General features: G+C 42.6%; 1 protein-coding gene across 1 annotated transcript in view; it reads left to right on the forward strand.

Moving 5' to 3' along the window:
• The first annotated feature begins 4772 nt into the window (after window positions 1–4772).
• doc2b (double C2-like domains, beta) overlaps window positions 4773–19254 on the forward strand; it is a 148036-nt gene continuing 133554 nt past the window's right edge. Inside the window, exon 1 of the mRNA XM_083773201.1 lies at window positions 4773–5142. Coding sequence (XP_083629327.1) covers window positions 4812–5142 — 331 coding nt within the window. The 5' untranslated portion in view covers window positions 4773–4811. The remainder of the gene's footprint in view (window positions 5143–19254) is intronic.

Genomic DNA, 19254 nt, shown 5'->3' on the forward strand with positions numbered 1-19254 from the left:
CTCTCTGCCAACCTGGGGAGAGCCCCGAACTGAGCTCATGCTTCCTTCAATGCATGAGCAGTGAGCAGGTCGCTTCTTATCACCCGACAGGGGGGAGTTTCCCCGGTAGGACGTAGCGTGTGTATACTGTGTAAGGAACACGTTATTCCAACCAGTTCCTTTCCCCTTCATCAGGCTGACCAGGGGGAGGCAGTTTAGAGACCAGGATTATACTGTGAGGATATTACCCTGGCGAACATGCAAACTCCACATAGAAAGGCCCTGGGCACAGGTTTCTGCCCGACAGCCACGATATATATTCTTTAATGTTAAAAAATTGTCATACTGTATTTCAAAAATGAGCTTATAGATTGGCTATTATTGCTATATAAGACTATATGAACGTGATGCCATACTGTGGTGAATTAATAATATCCTCACAAGATGGCATCCCGTCCATTGAGCTGCAATGCATTCTTTAATTAGTATTATTATTATATATTGTTATTGTTTTTAAGTATAACATCATTAAGGATGTTGCCTATTTTGGCCGTAGTGAGTTGTTATTCATTTTGGCTATTGGACCAGACATCTTTGTTCTTTCAGTAATAATAAAGGTCAACTACTGTACGTATGTAACTTTTAGCCTATTTTGAACACCTCCCCCGTTTGTACACAAAGTCAGTCGCATATTCGACCTTTAAGTTATTTGTCATGCAGTGTGCAGATTCTTTTTACGAAGCCTAAAAGGCAAACAGAAATGTGATGTGCAGTGGTGTAAAAAGTACTCTTTACTACAACAATGTATATTTTGTATATACTACAATGTATATACTAAGTCCGGAATTCAAGATTGTACATCAAGATGTACTTAAAGTACCAAAAGTACATCATATCACAATAACACCTCATCTAACATAAAAGAGTCTGCTTATCTCTTCACACCTTTTGCTTGTTGTGATGTCCATCCCTTATCTCCAACTTTAAGTCCTAAAATAATCATTCATCTCCTTTCTAAAACCCAGCTCAAAGACAGTTTCACGCTGTTTTCGCTTTGGCTGCAGTAATGTCACTTCCGCTTGTCCTATTCGCTTACACGTGGTGAAGGCAGTATGTGGAAATGTCCATATTGCCTCCATTAAGAACATCGTTTATCGGTTGATAACATTCTAAGCTACTATCCACTTTTCCATTTCTATTCTTGTTTATTCTCATTATAAATAATGAAGCTTGAATTAGTCAACAAGTAGTTAATTAGCACAGCCAACCATAGGACAGCAGGGGTAGCAGTCCTCAAATTATTTTGTCTTTCAGACAAAGTAAGGCTTTTCAGCCTTTCCTTATTATGTTTGCCAGCACAATATTTGGAGTGTGTATTATGTTTGTCAGACGCTTTTGTTGTACAGTATGTATGTAACCCTTGTGAAAATTGAAAAGGACATCGCAATTAGCCTGTTATCACACTCCTCAGTCTATTCAAGGAGGTTAATTACATGTGCAATTTAGTGAATCATTTTCTCCCTATAAAAATGGCCCCTATAAACGTAATAGTCCTATAAGTCACTGAAATTATTCGTCTATTATTAGTCATCTCAGTGATAATGCTGGTGCATTGAACAGATATTTTCCAATGTTCCCGGTTTGCCTGATCTGGAGACCTGTGTTGCGTGTCACTCCCCCTAAACTCAGATTCCTGTCTCCGAACTAAATAAAGAACAACAGGGAGCAAAAGGAATATTTAAAATTAAATTAAAAATGCACTACTTGATTGTACCACAGTGTCACACAAAAGCATCAAAAGTATAGTTTAGGTTGAGGACATATGAGGTTTCCACCCAACAGAGACGGTAGTGTGATCAGAACCCCTTTGACTTCCATTACCAGTAAGACGCCCAGACGCCAGGTCGTGCTGAAACAACAGCACGACAACAACAACAAATGTGCCGTATTAAGAAGCAGGAGTTAAACTATTAATCTGGTGTCAGTGAGGTCAGATGTAGAGTTGTTGGCTGGTTCCATATATTCAGATCTAGTATGTCAAACCATGTATGGCTATCCAGGGTTTGATGTCAGTGTCGTGATCTTCATATAGCCTATGGAGATCCATGTGATGATCGCCAGCTCCACATATGGAGAATGGAGATCCATGTGTTGTACCAGCTTGGGCTTAATATTGATGACATCAGGGATCTCCATACAATACCATGACAGACAGACAGCCCAAAAGGACAGCCCATGGCTATGCCCTTTTGTTTACAAAATGACAAATTGGTGTCTGTAATGTAAATACAACTCATGTTTTTGTGAATGTTAGAAGTTAACACTTCCCATATTTCTGAGATGTCGGATAAGTACCATTATGCACTTATACTGCCACCATTTATCCATGTATAGGCCTATAACCCACGGATCCGTACCATATCAGAACTGTTTTTTTCTGATTTTTTTTAATCATTTATTTATTTCCTCCAATTATATTGACCCTATTGTCACAATCAGCTCATCTCATCATCCAATTAAATCATAGTTTAACAGCTGAAACAATTAGTTTGATAGATCATTTAGCATGAATAATTTGCCAATATACTGTATGTAGGCTATTGATTTCCTCCAGCTAAGCACCCTGGCATTGAAACTGTCCTTTATTGACACAAAACACTTGCAGCTCTGCCCTAGGCACATGATGCTCTGGACAGAAGACTCTCCACTCTTCTATTGCTCTGATCAAACTCAATTTACAACATGAATATGCTGTTCCTTCTGACTGCATTGAGTTTCAGCAAGTTGCGTTGCCAGATTTAAAGAAACAAGCGGCCAGGTCCACGAAAACAAGTCACAGAAATTGCCTTGAATATTTATGAAAACGTTTCAACAACACCAATCCTTTTAATATGAGGGTCCTTCACATGAACCATTGGTCAAGTCAACCAATTCTTGACTTTACAGCCTTGTATAAGTATTAGGACCTACATATTGACTGCCAACACACTGTATCAAAGCCCGACCACTGTGATTATAAAAGAAACAACCTGAACTCCTTGAGAACAGCAAGAGCAACTGGACAGCAGAGCAGGTATAAGGCAGGTTTGTGGTTTCCTCGATTCATCTTGAGGACCCGACGTGAACATCTACTTGCTTCCAATATAACGAAAAACAATCTAATGGACGTCTGCTCTGCTGTGATCTGGTAATGTGTGAAATGACTGTTTGAAAATCTGTCACACAGGCAGAGCAGCAAACTGCGCAGTTCAGCTCACATGTGTGTATGTGGCAGGCAGCTCCGCCCACAGAGGTTGTCGTATTTAAAAAAAATGAATGTGATGAGGGGAGGTGCTTGTCTGTGTGCAATAGTAATACGTCACACTATCAGTGTTTATATCATTGGCCCGTTTGACTGTCAAGGGTTCAGCCTCCAGGAAGAAACCCTAAATACAAAGTTAATACACCATTGCACATAAAAACGACTCCAGGGTGTCTAATGAAGTACTGTCACCTCATAAACACGTGAAAAACTGGAAAAATTGTGGGACTCCATCTTTAAAACATTGAAAATAACTTATTTTACTCTCATACTCTCTCCTCATGTCTCACGACTCTGTGGTCAAAACACACTGCCTGAAAATCTGTGTACACCACCTACAGAGTATGTGCCTGTGGAAATACATGCACCTTCTCACATTTCCTTTTCATAATATCGATCGCTGCATAGATTTTTACTCAGCATCATTTTCATGCGCACACACACCCGTTGATACATATGGCCCTCGAGGTGTTGGCCACTACGACTGTCAGAGTCTTGTTCTGACAACAATGCTCAGTGGGTTGGCACCAATTGCTCAGGGGAATTTAATGGTTATCTTTGCACACCGGCGCCTCAGTTTACTGTGGACTTGCTGCAGTGCTTAATTTAAATCAAATGGTTGGAGGCTTAGAAAGGGCCACTTTGAATACCCCAGAGTGCCACACTGCTTTGCCATCCTTCATTGAGCATAATTCACAAATTATCTGTCAGTGTCAGCACGCGCACATGCAGTCGCACACGCACGCATGCCCTTAAGGATAAGACTTAAAAAGACTTAATCATTGTCTCACGTAATGAAACTGGAGGTTGGTGGGTGGGGGGGAGGGGGGGTATTGATCTATCTTCTGGTAGAGTAGGTCTGTGCACAGTGCACACGTGTGTGTGTGTGTGTGTGTGTGTGTGTGTGTGTGTGTGTGTGTGTGTGTGTGTGTGTGCTGCCGCTGAGCTTCCCTCCCACTGACAGATGGATGGGTTAATATCACAATTAAGCACCTCGGTCGACGGTTCCTGTTTACCGCTTGGTTGCTAAGCAGTGACATCATCTGATCCCTCCTTCCTCTCTCCTTAATCCCTTCCCTCTCCCTCTCACACCACTCTCTCTCTCATACGCGCGGAGATGTGGGCAGGGTGTGGGGTGGAGGGAGAGAGAGAGACAGAACGAGAGGAGAGAGAGAGAGGGGTGGAGCAGAGCAGAGGGAGCGGGTAGATAGTGGGCAGTGAGTGACTCTGTTATAGACAGCATGGTATGAAGCAGCAGGTCGCAGGCAGGCACAACTCTCCTCACAGCCCACCAGAGCACCTGGACCGCTTCCCACTCCCCCCAGCGCCCATCAGGACAACATCCACCTCTTCCAGAAGAACGGGGAGGGGGGGTGGGTCCTGTTTTGTTTTTTAGTTTTAGTTTTTTTGTGAGGGTTGTTTTTGTTCGGGGGGGGGGGTTAGGTCGGCTCTGCGGCCGGGCAGGGACTACTGCTCCCGGGGGGGATCTGCGGCCGGGCAGGGACTACTGCTCCCGGGGGGGATCGCATGCATGACACAACGCAAAGGCGAGAAGCCCACCATCAGCATCCAGGAGCACATGGCCATTGATGTGTGCCCTGGCCCAATCCAGCCCATCAAGCAGATCTCAGACTACTTCCCCCGCTACCCGCGGGGTCTGCCGCCCTCGGTGCTGCCCACCTCCAGCCCGCAGCGCGCTGCCGCCGTGTCCGCAGGGGGCTCGTCCGACAGTGACCCGGTCCGCTGTGGCGAGGATAGCCCGGACCGGGCTTTGGCGGGCGGCGCCACAGCCGCCACCTCCTCGCAGGCCACCAAGAGGGAAGAGGAGCCAGATGTGGAGGGCTATGACTCAGATGACTCCAGTGAGTGACCATCCCTCTCTTCCTCTCCTTTTTACACTCTTGTGCTTGTTCCCCGTCACCCCCCCCTCCCCTCCTCCCTTGATGTTGCCCTCTGATTTACACTCAGTTGTGTGCGTCTTGCACCGAAAACAGCAGATCTACAAGCTGTGAGCTTGTACTTTCAGGAGCGAGACACAAAGTATAAATCAGGCTTCAGATGTCTGTCCACCGTGCCTAGTGCTTTTAGCCCCCCCCCACCCCCCCCCCCCACACTCTCCATTTTTACCACCGGGCGGTTGCCAGGCATTTCTGCGGTGGTTTGGCTCTGTGCCGTTATCTTTCACCTTTCCCTTTCCTTAGACTATACTCCCCCCATCTTTTTCTTCTCCTCTCTCAAGTCTCCCGTTGCGGGTCCATATGTGTGTTTTGTGTGTGTGTACTGTGTATGTGTGTGTGTCTACTGTGTATGTGTGTATATGTGTGTGTGTGTGTGTGCAGTGTGTGTGGGGGGGGGGGGGGGGGGTTGATTGTTTGTGCGCACATCTTGCCGTGGCGCTTCTACTTCCTAACTCTTAGGCTGTCGACGGCCAACTGTTGCTGCTGCTGCCTCGACTGACTCCAGTGGTTCCGCTCGGCTCGTCTAATCTATGCCTAATGAGGACGAAAGACGCATGATGAGGCTTGATGATGATGATTTAACGTCCCTGGTGTAAATGTGTGCTGTGTGATTGTGTTGCCGATTCCGTGTGTGCATGTGCGAGCCTGTGTGTCCCTTTTTATTTCCATCTATTTATTTATCCAGAGGTTTCTTGGTTCACGTGTCTCCGCTGTCGATCACCAGTTCGTATGATTCATTGCTTTTCTCTCTCTCTCTCTCTCTCTCTGTCAGAATTAACCGGCAGCCGGATCCTCCGACTATACACAGCAAAGCCCCTCTGTGTTTATTTAACTGTGAGAGTGTAAAAGGCGAGTCCATTTTCACACCTTCAGAGTTAAATTAACACTGGGGGTTTTACTTTTCTTTTTTTTCCTGTGTACATCTACAGTATAGGCATATTGTTGAGCCTCTGGGAGTAGAGCTTGTTTGCATTCATACACAGGCTTTTAGTATACGTAGGCATTATAGGGGTTAACCTCAAACAAATTGCAACAGAAACGCTTTCAATGTTTTTTGTTTCATAAATATGTTATCAAAAGTCCTAAGAAATCCCAGGGGAAAATGCTAAAATAGGTGATGATACCATTAACAACCTAGTATATACCTAAGGCAAAATTCTCAAAATGTTATTAGGCTATTAGTAGCCTGTGAAGTTAATGATTCTGAATCCATTGCAAACATTAGTTTTGCACGAAAAACACTCCTTGGGCTAAAATGGCCATAGACGTCATCACAAAATGTGATGGTTATTACAAATGGGCAAGTGGCTATGGCCGTTTTGAGCCCAAGGAGTGTTTTTCATGCAAAACTAATGCTTGGAATGGATTCAGAATCATGAAAACCCCCTAGTTTGTCACTTCACATGCTACTTAATTCAGAATGAAATTTTGAGAATTTTGCCTTAAATAGGTCGTTAATGGTACCGTCACATATTTTAGCCTTTTTTTAGCTAACATTTCTTAAGACTTTTGATATGTTGTTACTAACATGTTTATGAAACAAAAAAAGTTGAAAGAGTTTCTGCAATTTCACTTATTATGCATAGAATGCCTATTACTTGTTACTTATTATCCATAGAATGCCTATTACTATTTGGCGAGACAGGGAAGCTACAGTATGTGTCTCCGCTTCTCTGAGCATAATAGGTGTGTGAGCAACCCAAACGTGCGTGTGTGTGCATCAGGTGTGCGTCCGTGCGTGTGTTTGAAGGCACTGATTGAGGTGCCTGTGCTCGTGTCAAATGTCAATGCAACAATAGTGACTTGTTGATCATAGAAGGGAACACTCCTTTAATCTGACGCTAGGTTGTCATGAGCGATGGGATCACAGGATCATCCACACAAAGTCACAGATGTAGAGAGATTTATTTCCCTGTTAAGAGACTCAACCTTCTAATAACCACATCAATACCAAACCACACCTGTGCCCAACAATATGGGGTGCAACAATTAATCAAACTAATTGATTACATCAATTATAAGAAATAATCTGTGATATATTTCTAGTAAAATCATCGATTTTGGGTGGGAATTTTCATATTTCGTACCCAACAGAACAACAGTACATAATAATCAGTTAACAGAATAACAGTACATAATAATCAGTTAACAGAATAACAGTACATAATAATCAGTTAACAGAATAACAGTACATAATAATCAGTTAACAGAATAACAGTACATAATAATCAGTTAACAGAACAACAGTACATAATAATCAGTTAACAGAACAACAGTACATAAATCAATAGTTGTAGCCCTACTACTTCTCACGAGGGTCAGTGAATGGAATGGCTTCAGGCGCTCTACTGTCAGGGTTGTCTCGTAATCGCAGGTTAACGCGTGGCGGCAGCGAGGCTTCTCCAAAGAGTTAATCCATGTACTGTCACATGCACGAGGGCTTAGGCCATCTCTAATCCAGAACTGGACAGGGGGGATGGTAGAGAGCACAACAAACAGGTCTGGTCTGGTCTGGCAGATGTTCATCTATGCTTTCGTGAGAGGATACTATTGTGTTGCATAATGCTGTGAGCTTGGTTGATGCTGTCTGTGGGTTTTATAAATATGTAACCAGTAAAAAGTTGTAACAAAAAGCTTGTGGCTAAATAATAACTACTTTTTTCCCGCATTCCCTGAAAAGCAGTTTAGTTTTGGACATAAAAGGTTTATGCCTAACAGCGGAGATATGCTCTTATCAATAGAGGAAACAGAAAGAACGGCAGCGTATATGAGAAAGTAATCCCCACTCCTCGTCATATACTGCTGTGTGCAAATGATTTTGCTCCGGCAGTGGTGTTTGTGTTTGTTTTTCTGTCGGCAGCAACGTGGTGTGTCTGCACAAGAACGGTCGCCTTGATGTGCAGTATAAGTCATCATTAATATAATCAATTTATAGGAAGCTAAATAACGCGAAAAGTAAGTCATTGGCGCGCCGGAAGTTAATGAAAAACACGACAATTAAGTCATTGGCCATGTATGAGTTGTGATTCATTACAGAAATACTTTAGTACGTTACATGCTTTTTAGTCTGAGAGAATTCTGAATGTATAATAATATACAAGAGCTAAATCTGGTGGTTTGACATCATCCACCACTTCTGTGGCTTCTCTGCAATTTTTCACGTACTTAAGCCATACTTATCTGAGTAAATCGGCGGTTGAGTTGTTCTATGTGCCGGCTTATGAATAGGCATGGCAAATTACAATTCATGCTCTTGAGAGGGAGCTATTATACATCACATTAGCACTTGCGTCCAATACGGTGTCAGTTCAGCATGAGTTGCACTGCAACTCTGCGTGCTCCCTGCAGACAAACACAGCCAGACGACACCTTCACACTTTCACAGTGGCACCAAATTAACGACATGATGAACACATGAGGAGACAGACATCTGCAACACACCGCCATTAATCTACCGTGTCGGACTGAGACTGCACAGTGCAAATGCTGTGACGATGAATGAATAATAGTAAATAAAAGTCTTGAGAAGGACTGCTGCAGAGGCCCCGCCTGCCATGACGAAAACCCTCACCTGCAGTGCTAAATGCGTCTAATGAGGGGAGACGCGGTAAACAACTTGGCTACGTGGCTCTGATGATGTAACACCCCAAATGATCCCAAGGCACAGTTTACACCAAGGGAATATATTGTGAGCTGAGACAGGGTTCCTCACTGGAGGCTCTCTCACTGGAGCAACTAACACACTTTCGCTACAGATTGAGACCAGACCAGATTTGACCACATGAACCCGAGAGTAGGGGTCCCCAAACCAGGGGTCCCCAAATCGTTTTTGGGGGGTCCCCAGATGATTAGCTTAATGTGCAACATAGTTTTCTCACTCAACAGTAAACACATTTAAACCAACATAAAGTATTAGTGTGAGGTATCTGCACATTTCTGAAGTTACAATTTAATAACGTTAAAGACCTTTTTAATGCCAAATTGGCCAAATTGTCAAATAATACGTAAGAAAGATGCAAACATTGTGAAAATAGCCGATCAACAAGCACACAACGCCTCACACTGTGAGCTTTTCAGCCATTTTATTTTAATTTCTTTCCACAATTTATCTGTGGAACAGATTCAATGCCTACAATTGCTTGTCAGCGTGGGGGGTCCCCAGACTCCCCACATTATTTTTCAGGGTCGTGGCCTGATGAAAAAAATAAAGGGAAGCTCCGCACACAGATCTGTGCACAATCAATGTACTTATTTTGCAAGCTATCGGTCTACTGACCTTCTTCAGGCATCAGGGTCGTGGCCTGAAAGGTTTGGGAACCCTTCCCTACTCTGGGGGCAAACATTTAGCGAAAATAGCAGACCTATGGCTTACAACGTGTAGCAACGAGACGGAGTGTGAGTCTGCAGATCAGCATTGAAATGAAAAGGTTTGACAACCACTGGTGTAGAGGGAAAAGGGAGGGAGGCCTAGTAAAGACATTGGTTGGACTCTGATTAATGAAGTATATCATTATAATGTATGCCCTAAATTGGTTCTGCAGGGTCAAATGGGACTTGCTAATTTCAAGTCCCACAAACAGCAGCAGCAGTTGTTTTTTTTTGTTATCAAATGTTTTGTAATTTAAAACAAAAATCACAATAAGACACGTTAACAACATGAAAGACTCAAAGACTCAAAGCAAACAAAACACACATAAAACAACACACAACAGCAAAAGCAAGGAACACAAAAACAAAAACAAACAATGGCAACTGGGATACATCATTTAATAAGAATAGAGATGGGGAGGGTGTGATGTTAACTTGTAGAATAGTCGAAAGGTTAGTAGCAACCAAATTCCAAAATGTGAGGACACTCGGACACTCCCACACCATATGAAAGAATGTACATATGGTGTTTGAAGTGCAGAAAGTGCAGTTGTGATTATTTCAAATCCGCATAGCACACAATCTACGGGGGGTTAAGTATGTCCTATGAACAAAATTTAGATGAATTTGTTCCTAGAAGACAGGACAACATTAGACCACACTGTATCCCAGCTCCAATCTGGATCTAGATTTGGTATGTCATTCCTCCATACAGTATCGACAAGCAAGGTCCCATAACTAGATTCTAATATATAATCATACAATACGGAAACAAAACCTCTTGACCTAATATCACAGATAAGTCTATGCAAAGGGTGCATTGCAAGGGGGGTCTGCCATGGCACCCCATATGTCCTCATGGCAGTTCTCAATTGTAAATAGAAAAAAAAGAGTTACCAGGCAAGTTAAAAATATCACATAAATTCTGGAAAGAACGTAAACCATTAACATCAAATAAATCACCCAAAGTATGAATCCCCTTGGAACTCCATCTGGGAAAACGAATAGGACGATTGTCCAAAAGCAAACCATCATTGTTGAACACTGGGGAAAACGAATTCCATTTCAAATCAATCTTGCGCAATTTTTCAGCCGCTCTCCACACTGTTACTAAATGAGAAATTATTGGCCCAAAGCGAACTTTGCATTGATTATTCGTTATGTTTGAATAGATCAGATCTCTCAATTCAACAGGATGAACCAAACTCTCCTCAAGCTCTCGCCAACAAACCTTTATAGTTGAGTCGAAATATCTTAAAAGGGGGCGAAGAGTGAAAGCCCAATAATATAATTTGAAGTTAGGCAACAAGAGACCGCCATCAGCTCTGGTCCGCTGTAACAAGGAAAGTTTGAGACGTGGGCGTTTCCTATTCCACACAAATTTAGATATAGCAGAATGAATCTTAGTCCAATACTGTGCTGGCGGTGGCAGTGGGAGCATAGAACTCACAAAATTAACCCTATGGAGGACATTCATCTTTATGATTGATACTCGAGCTCGAAGAGAGTTGGGCAATGACGACCATCTGTCTAAATCAAGACAAATTTTGTTCAAAGTGTCACTATAATTGTTTTTAACAGTAGCTTGAAGAGACGGGAACACATCTATGCCAAGATATTTAAATTTGTTCACTACTGGGATTATGGGAGGCAGAACAACAGATCGCATCCCCTCATTTAGCGGCAAAAGGGCTGACTTTGTCCAATTGATTTTGTAGCCTGAGATGGCACTGAACTGATCAAAAATCTTAAGAATGTGTGTAATTGACTGTGGAGCATTCTCAATAAACAGCAGGATGTCGTCCGCATATAAAGAAATACGATGTTGTGTGTTGTTAACTGAGATAGGTGTGATCGCTGTGGACTGACGTACTGTCTGCGCTAACGGTTCGAGCGAGAGGGCAAAAAGGAGAGGACTAAGGGGGCAACCTTGCCTCGATGACCTGCCTATCGTGAACAGTGGAGAACAAATCTTGCCTGTTAATACCATCGCTGTTGGATTTGAGTACAATACCTTAATCAATGTGATGAATGTGGGACCAAATCCCATCTTATCTAGCATATTTTTGAGGGGGAGCTAGCCCCTCCTATGCACAGCGTTGTGTGTTTGTGTGTACCATAGACATATAAAGGTAGACGCCCCTTTCGGCTCTGGAGCGTATATGTGCTCAAGGGAGGGCAAACAAATCCAGAGATTCCTTGCGAAGCCCCGCGGAAGCATGAGTGTGCGTCACAGAGCGCAAGTCCCGGAAAGAATATCTATGGTGTGTACCACATTTGTAATGATTTGATTGGCCAGTTTTGTGTGTACCACATTTCTGATGATTTGATTGGCCAGCTTTGTGTGTTTGTGTGCACCACATACTAGTGATGATTTGATTGGCTGAGCACGGAATGTGGTGTATGATGATGCATGACGATAAAGAGCGCTCCTCACTTCACACAAGCGTGAATTTTTCTTCTCAGATTAAATTGACTCAACCTGTGATTTTAATTGAAATGGAAAAGTGCATCACCCACCAATTGGATCCTCGCTCCCCTATGATGGGAGCAATCAAAACCAATTGGATGGCGGGATCTCTGCCACATCAATTAGCTGCGTGTACCAGGAGGGTACGGGCCGGCGGCACGGCACAACCGGTGCCGCATGAAATAGTCGCTCTGCCCTGCATGACAGGGCCGGGGCTCTTGTGTTTCCCAGAGATAAGCAACCGAGCCACATACAGTATAATGTTGACAGGAGCACTGCAGGTTGGGGTGCGTAACCGCTCTACCCCTGAGACGTCTCACTTTGGTAGTTCTGCATGGCCTCTCATCCAGATGAAGGCGCCCGCGGTTTTAGAACTGCTTCATGACGAGGGGGGTGGGGGGTGGGGTGGGGGGGGGGGGCAGTTAATTCAGTCTATTGTGGAGAATAGTTGACAAGGAGGTTGGATTAATATTTTCCAAAGAAAGGGAAGGGAGATATGGCGGTGATGAATGAAGAGGATGGAGAGAGGAGCAGGAAAAAAAGGCACGCTGCATTCATTATTTGAGGCTTTTTGTTCAAAACTGGCCAATCCTGCAAACTTTGAAAGCCAATGTTAGCCAATTAGGATGGAATCTGAAATATCTGACAGATCTGTCTTGAATACATGACTATAGAGATACTGTGTAACGATTTGCGGGATGTTTGGACAGAATCTGGAGGAGTAATATTAAAAGATGTGTTTTACAAAAGTCGGCCTCCTGGTGGCGCTATAACAGGCTGTTCTGGAAAATGGGTGGGAGAGTTCATCGTTGGCATCCAGGGAGTGCGTGTGCAAAATGTGGCATCGACCAAGTTAACTGTGCCAGAGATTAGCTGGTAACAGACACGCACAGAGTGCAAAACATACTCTCTCCCCATGCCTTCGGCCTGGTGCAGACAATAAAAGAAAAATCTAAGAAATTCCACAAATTAGAACAAATATTTAAGAAGTAGTGAAAAAGCCGATCTACAAGCTATTTTCACTAGTTTGGGTCCTGTGAAGACATAAACGACCTGTTTATAGGTTTTCATACAATGGTGTTGCCAATTGCCAGTCTACACTATGGTACAAGGCCACAAAAACTGGAAAAAAACACTTCACAGATCCAGTGGAAATCTCACACTGGTCTCATAACACACTCTTTAATGTAATGAGGGAAACATTTGCTGCCCAGCCCAGTGCCCTAGAATCCTATTATGGGTATCTGTAAACTGTCATCTGATAATAACCTGGTGTAACACACCGCAGTGCATGGCTTGATGTTTCCTGACTATAGCCAAGGGCTAATAAAGCTGGGCAGAGTTTTGTACCGTTCACAGCATACGTTGTTTTATTGGTACTATTGACGTTGCAAAGATTATTTGCTAATATTGGGACTTTCCTTCCGCACTGAACATTTGCCCGCAGTTCTGCCTAATCACACAGAAAGTCTGCCTTTGCTCTCCTTTTATCCCACTAAGCTAAGTCATCATAATGCCAGCTATTTCAGTGCAGAGAACCAATTTGACATTTGGGCTTGAAAAGCTTGTTTTTTTTTTGTCACACCTTGTACACTTAGAGTATATATGAATAGAGACGCCACCCGGAGGAAACCCTGAGGCGAAATGGACATAGTGGCCGAATTTGTCATTGCAGCTCGAGCCCGTTGACTATCATTGCGCACGTTCATGTTATTGGGCCCATGACACGTGAACGAATGTTTCATACATGAACGCGCGCAAACGGCGCAATGATAGTCAACGACCAGCGCGTTCATGTTATTGGGGCGATCCATCCCAGAATTCACCCTGTTCCTACACGGAAGGAGGAGTGAAATCGCCTCATGCACTTTTGAGCAACTTAATGCAAGTGGATGGGAGGAGGAATCCGGTGCCGTCTCTATTAATATATACTCTAAGCTTGTACACAGTAAAAACCTCAGTGTTCATTCCATGTGTAACTGACTCAAGTGGAAGAATGGAACCAAATGGAACCGTAAGGGTCCATTTGGATCCTTACGGTCCATTTGTTTACATTTGTCCATTCTCAGAGTTAAAGGGGAACATTGTTTTCTTTAAACCTGGGCCCTATTTTTAGATCGTTTTAGATCATTTGGATCACAAACGAAGGGAGGGTGTGTTCCAAATTTGGTTCCAAACTATTGGAATTAGTGATAGTCCATTCGATTGCCACTGGACAAGCCAGAACTATGCGTTGTTCTTCTTCTTCTTCTTCTTCTTCAGTTTTATTCAATTTAATTTTACCCCTGGGGACCACTGGAATAATGTTTTCTTAGACAGATTTATGAATATAAAATAGGCATTATTTAAATTAGTGACGGACGCGAAACGTCTGGAGGTGAACCAATGGACCGATTCCAATACCCTTGATTTGTCTTCCAAATCACCTAAAAAAATATAATAGAGCCCATGCAGGTAAAAAACAGATCGCCCTTTGAATGAACACTGAGGACTTGTATACAGTGTATGTACTGTATGTACATGTTGATGTGCACAGAGAGGGTATCTGTATGGACTATAGGGATGCGCCGACATATCAGCCGCACATCCGTATCGGCTGATATTTGCTACTATCGCTCAACACAGGTTTCAGTTACTCGATGGCGTTTGTGAAATGAAATGTAAGCTTACGTGTGTGTTAATTATGTTGTGACATTTCTGCAGATTCTGAACAGTTATTTCTTATATCGAAGATTTTTACCCATGAGACAAATCGGGCAAATAATAAGACCAAATACAAAATAAATATCGGTATCAGTCAGCTAAATCGGTATCTGCCAAGAATGTTCATCACTTGCATCACTAGTATGGACCTGATCATGGAGTTGCACTGGTGCCTCCGGTATCTACTACATGATCATGGAGTTGCACTGGTGCCTCCGGTATCTACTATATGTCAGACCAGATAACAACTCCGTCAAGGTTTCCCACATTGCAGCACTTCCTTGTTCTGCGTTGCAGCCTTGACCCTGTAGAGGTGGTCAATTATTGACGTGGGTTTTTGCCGGTGTGTGAGTAGTAAGCACACACTGTAAAATCCAGTGTTAATTTAACTCTACAAATCTAAGTCTACAAATGTTTCCAAACGGACCAGTAACATGGATAAATTAACACAAAGAACAATACTGTGTGGCGTGACTCATCTTTTTTGTTGTTCCTCCAGCATTTATTTTATTTCTTTATAAGTTTGTTTATTGTTTTTTTCACAGAAGCATTATTTAAATACTGGAGTTGAGAAATAATAAGTGGTGGCATTAACAGCTTCTCTTAATAAACCCCACAAGTAGAATGTAAGAATAAATACATTGAATGTTCCTCCAGCATTTCTTACATAAAACTGCAATCTTGATCGCTGTTTAACATAACATTACTGGCCATGCAGTCTATATGCATACTCTTCTGTCAGTAATGATTAATCTATTGAAACATATAACTAAATATTAATATATTGTTATAGAGCCACTTTACATTTTCAAAAAACAAGTTATGGACTTTGTAATTGCTTTCCAAAAGTGCCCAATTGACAAACAAAATGGCAGAAATAATAATAATCGACCCCAAATATGGGTCCCACATTGAGGGGTCCCATAAACAAAACAGAGCCAAAAGCAATTTCACTTCCATCATAGGGAACGGGGGTTCCCAGAATGTACTAATGTTACTGCAGACACATGACATTTTCCACCATATTAGTACAAATGATCTAGTGAGTCATGTGACAATGACCGTCAAACAGGGATTCGATGCTGTAGAGAGCGCACCATCAAAAGCGCTTTCACTTCTGCCCCTATACGTAGGTGCCACATATCAATATTCCGCATCGCAATGTGATTCTACTGGTGTATCAAAATATCCACATATGACCTAAAAAAAGAACACCAAGTGACTTGACCACTATTGCCATCCTCACAAATAATAAAGCTTCAATCATCCTTTGAAGGAAGTGTGGACCTATAAAAACACATACTGCAGGTTAATGTCCTGCTGGGCCTCGCCAACAAAATCCATTACCAATGAAAGTCCATTCCCATCTATAACAAATGTGTGGGTTTTCTTCACACAGTACAGAATGATGAGAAGTGAGACATGAAACAAAGAGTTGATTTTATAAACAACACCTCACATTGTGCTGTTGGTTGTCAAAACAATAAGGCTTTTAGCCGGCAGACATGTCCACTGGCTCTCATCGCCACAGACATTTCACACACAATTATGCTGAATGTCTCATCAAGTGCTGTAGGAACATTTTTCCTATGGTTCAATCAACCTAGCATCCAATTAATTCCTCATTCACATCTCAGCTGACCGTTACGAGCCGGTTCCTTTAAACATGAACGTATGTAAACACTTATTGCTGCAGAAAAATTACAACCCTGGCATCTCTATTTTGGGCAAGTCATTATTGGCCAAACATTTGAACAATTTTCAAACATTTAAATAGCTAAAGTAGGTGATCTAAAAGCTAACAGTGAGTCACATCATGATGTGTTGTGAGCTTTTAGATCATGTATTATTATAATTTTTTGTAATAAGGCTTAAGATGTTAAATGGTCTGCATTTCTTTTTTAACGTTAATGCAACGCTATACTGATCAGATTTACTACATATTCTCAGAGGACTCACCTTGGACTGTTATGTCACACTGACAGATATCCGGTATGGCATCTTTACAGTGGGCAGCAATCTCAGGGGCATTGAATCCATACTGTAGATAGATAATGATGACTTCATTAGTACCCCATGAGAATGAGTTTCAGGCTAAATGCACACACACACACACACACACACACACACACACACACACACACACACACACACACACACACACACACACACACACACACAGTATCTTCAAACTTGCGCCATGACAGCCTAATAGACAGGGTTTTTGAGCTCCTATATACGGAGCTGTGTGTGTCTCTAGCTGGCTGTGTCCCTGTGTCCTTGTCTGTGTCATCGTATCAGAGCACGGAAATACCGTTTGGTTGGTTTTCACCACCAAGTGTCACTGTTGTGCAACCTAATGCACGCACGCACAGAAATGACTGTATATATGATGATTTTGGGTGTGACAGTACAGTACAGTACAGTACAGTACAGTACAGTACAGTACAGTACAGTACAGTACAGTACAGTACAGTACAGTACAGTACAGGGACCCCACACAGTAACTTTGTCATTTCTCAACCGTTTCGGACGCGGGGCGGCTTGCCGCTGGGGGTCTGGATGTTCCAGGGACCCCCATACGGTAACTGTCATTTCTCGACCGTTTCGGACACGGGCGGCTCACCGGAACTGGGCCGGCACCCTGGGCTCATTCCTGTGGGTCTGGAAGTTTCAGGGACCCCCTGGGGACCCCCACACGGAGTTGCACCACTCTCTTCACACGGGTGTGATTTTTTTGTTACAAATGACAATGGATCATTTTGAGAGATTTTCATACACCTCTCAGCACTAATGTACTGAGGTGATGATGTCTAAAAGCCCTGCTGTGCGCTCACTAATTGGTCCGAAGTGATGTGGTTCTGGGAAATTCTAATTATCATGGATGGAAAGTGCTGGGAGGCTACATTCTGCATACAGACTGTCCAATATAGAACAGTAGGATTTGTCATAGCTTTGTGCATGGGGCTCAACCTCAGGCTTTGACTCCCAGAGCAGTGCTTCTGGAGGTGGGGGTCCTGGCCGGAGGGGGTTCCAGGGCAGGGGTTACCCTGTACCCAGCTAAATTAACCAATCAAGATCAGTTTAACCTCCCTTTTGGACCGAATTAATTTCTAATGATAATGATAATCATTTCTTTGTGTTTCTGCCATCAATCAGATGCTATATTAAGTTGAGATACTCAATTTGAATTTAGCACAAACAATAGATATAAATGTAGGTATGTGCCAAATTTGGCACAGTAGGCAATTAGGGTTATTACACTAGGTAGGTATTTACTATTTACACTATTACACGAATTACACTAACACACTAGTACACTTATTACACTTATTTGTCAGCCCTCCCTTCCTCTCACTTGACCCTACAGAGGATGGAGGTTCCCAGAGGCGTTATCTCAGCATGTGGTCCTAAACTAAACCCCTCAGGTCACTGAGGTCAGTACACGCAGCACGCAGCCGTCTAAGCTTGACCAACAACCAACATGACAGCATCTGGTCGTGTCCGTGCATAGTTTTAATGCATTTATTTATTAACCGTTTATACAGGTGACCATGTGCTATTATACACACATTATAGAGTTCCTCGTAAATACCTGCATAGGCAGAGAGACAGTATTAATGCAACAGAATGTTTCAGCCATCTTATACTTTATTAGGCTTTTATTGTCTTTTATTGCCTTATCTCATTTTAAAGGCTCGAGTTATAGGCATGCTAAAGGACGAGATGGGAGAATGTCGATGCTTTATTGTATAGCAGTGGTTAATATTTATTCATTTATGCTCATTGTTTTCATTACCGTGACCTTCTCTCCCCAGCAACCACCCTACATGTAATTTCCCACACTCCCATCTCAATAATTTGCCTTTCATAGTCTTGTCTTTTTGTATGTTTGTCTTTTAAATGCTGTCATTTTAGTTTGAAAAGAGATAATTCATCTGAAGTAACTAGCCTACCTGTTGTGCAAGTTGCTTTAAAGAAACAGTTGGCCACATGATTATAAATAAAAGTGTTCTTGGCTTTTCTCCTCTGGATATGCAACTCACGAGTCATTACTCATGCAGAATAAATAGTATTGTTACACCTGTGGTGTTTAGCATTTATCTTGCCAATGTCAACCATAAACTAACAAAGGATTCTTCTCCGTCGGCGCAATTACTGTATAGACTGCCGAATTCACACTCCAGTCGAAAGGGCAAAGCGGGTTAACATTAATGGATGCAACACGCAGCAGGGTAGGAAAATCTAATTTCTAAGTTTAGCTGTGGGAAAAACAAATGAAAATAAATGGTGCATTTATATAGCGCCTTTATCCAAGGCGCTTTACATAGATTGTGCATTACATTCACCCATTCACACACACACATTCATACACCGATGGTGGCAGAAACCATGCAAGGCACCAACCAGCACATCAGGAGCAATTAGGGGTTCAGTGTCTTGCTCAAGGACACTTCGACACTAACTTTGGGGGA

The sequence above is a fragment of the Protomyctophum parallelum genome (genome assembly GCF_964188405.1).
Source record: "Protomyctophum parallelum genome assembly, chromosome: 1".
In the NCBI taxonomy this organism is placed as follows: Eukaryota; Metazoa; Chordata; class Actinopteri; order Myctophiformes; family Myctophidae; genus Protomyctophum; species Protomyctophum parallelum.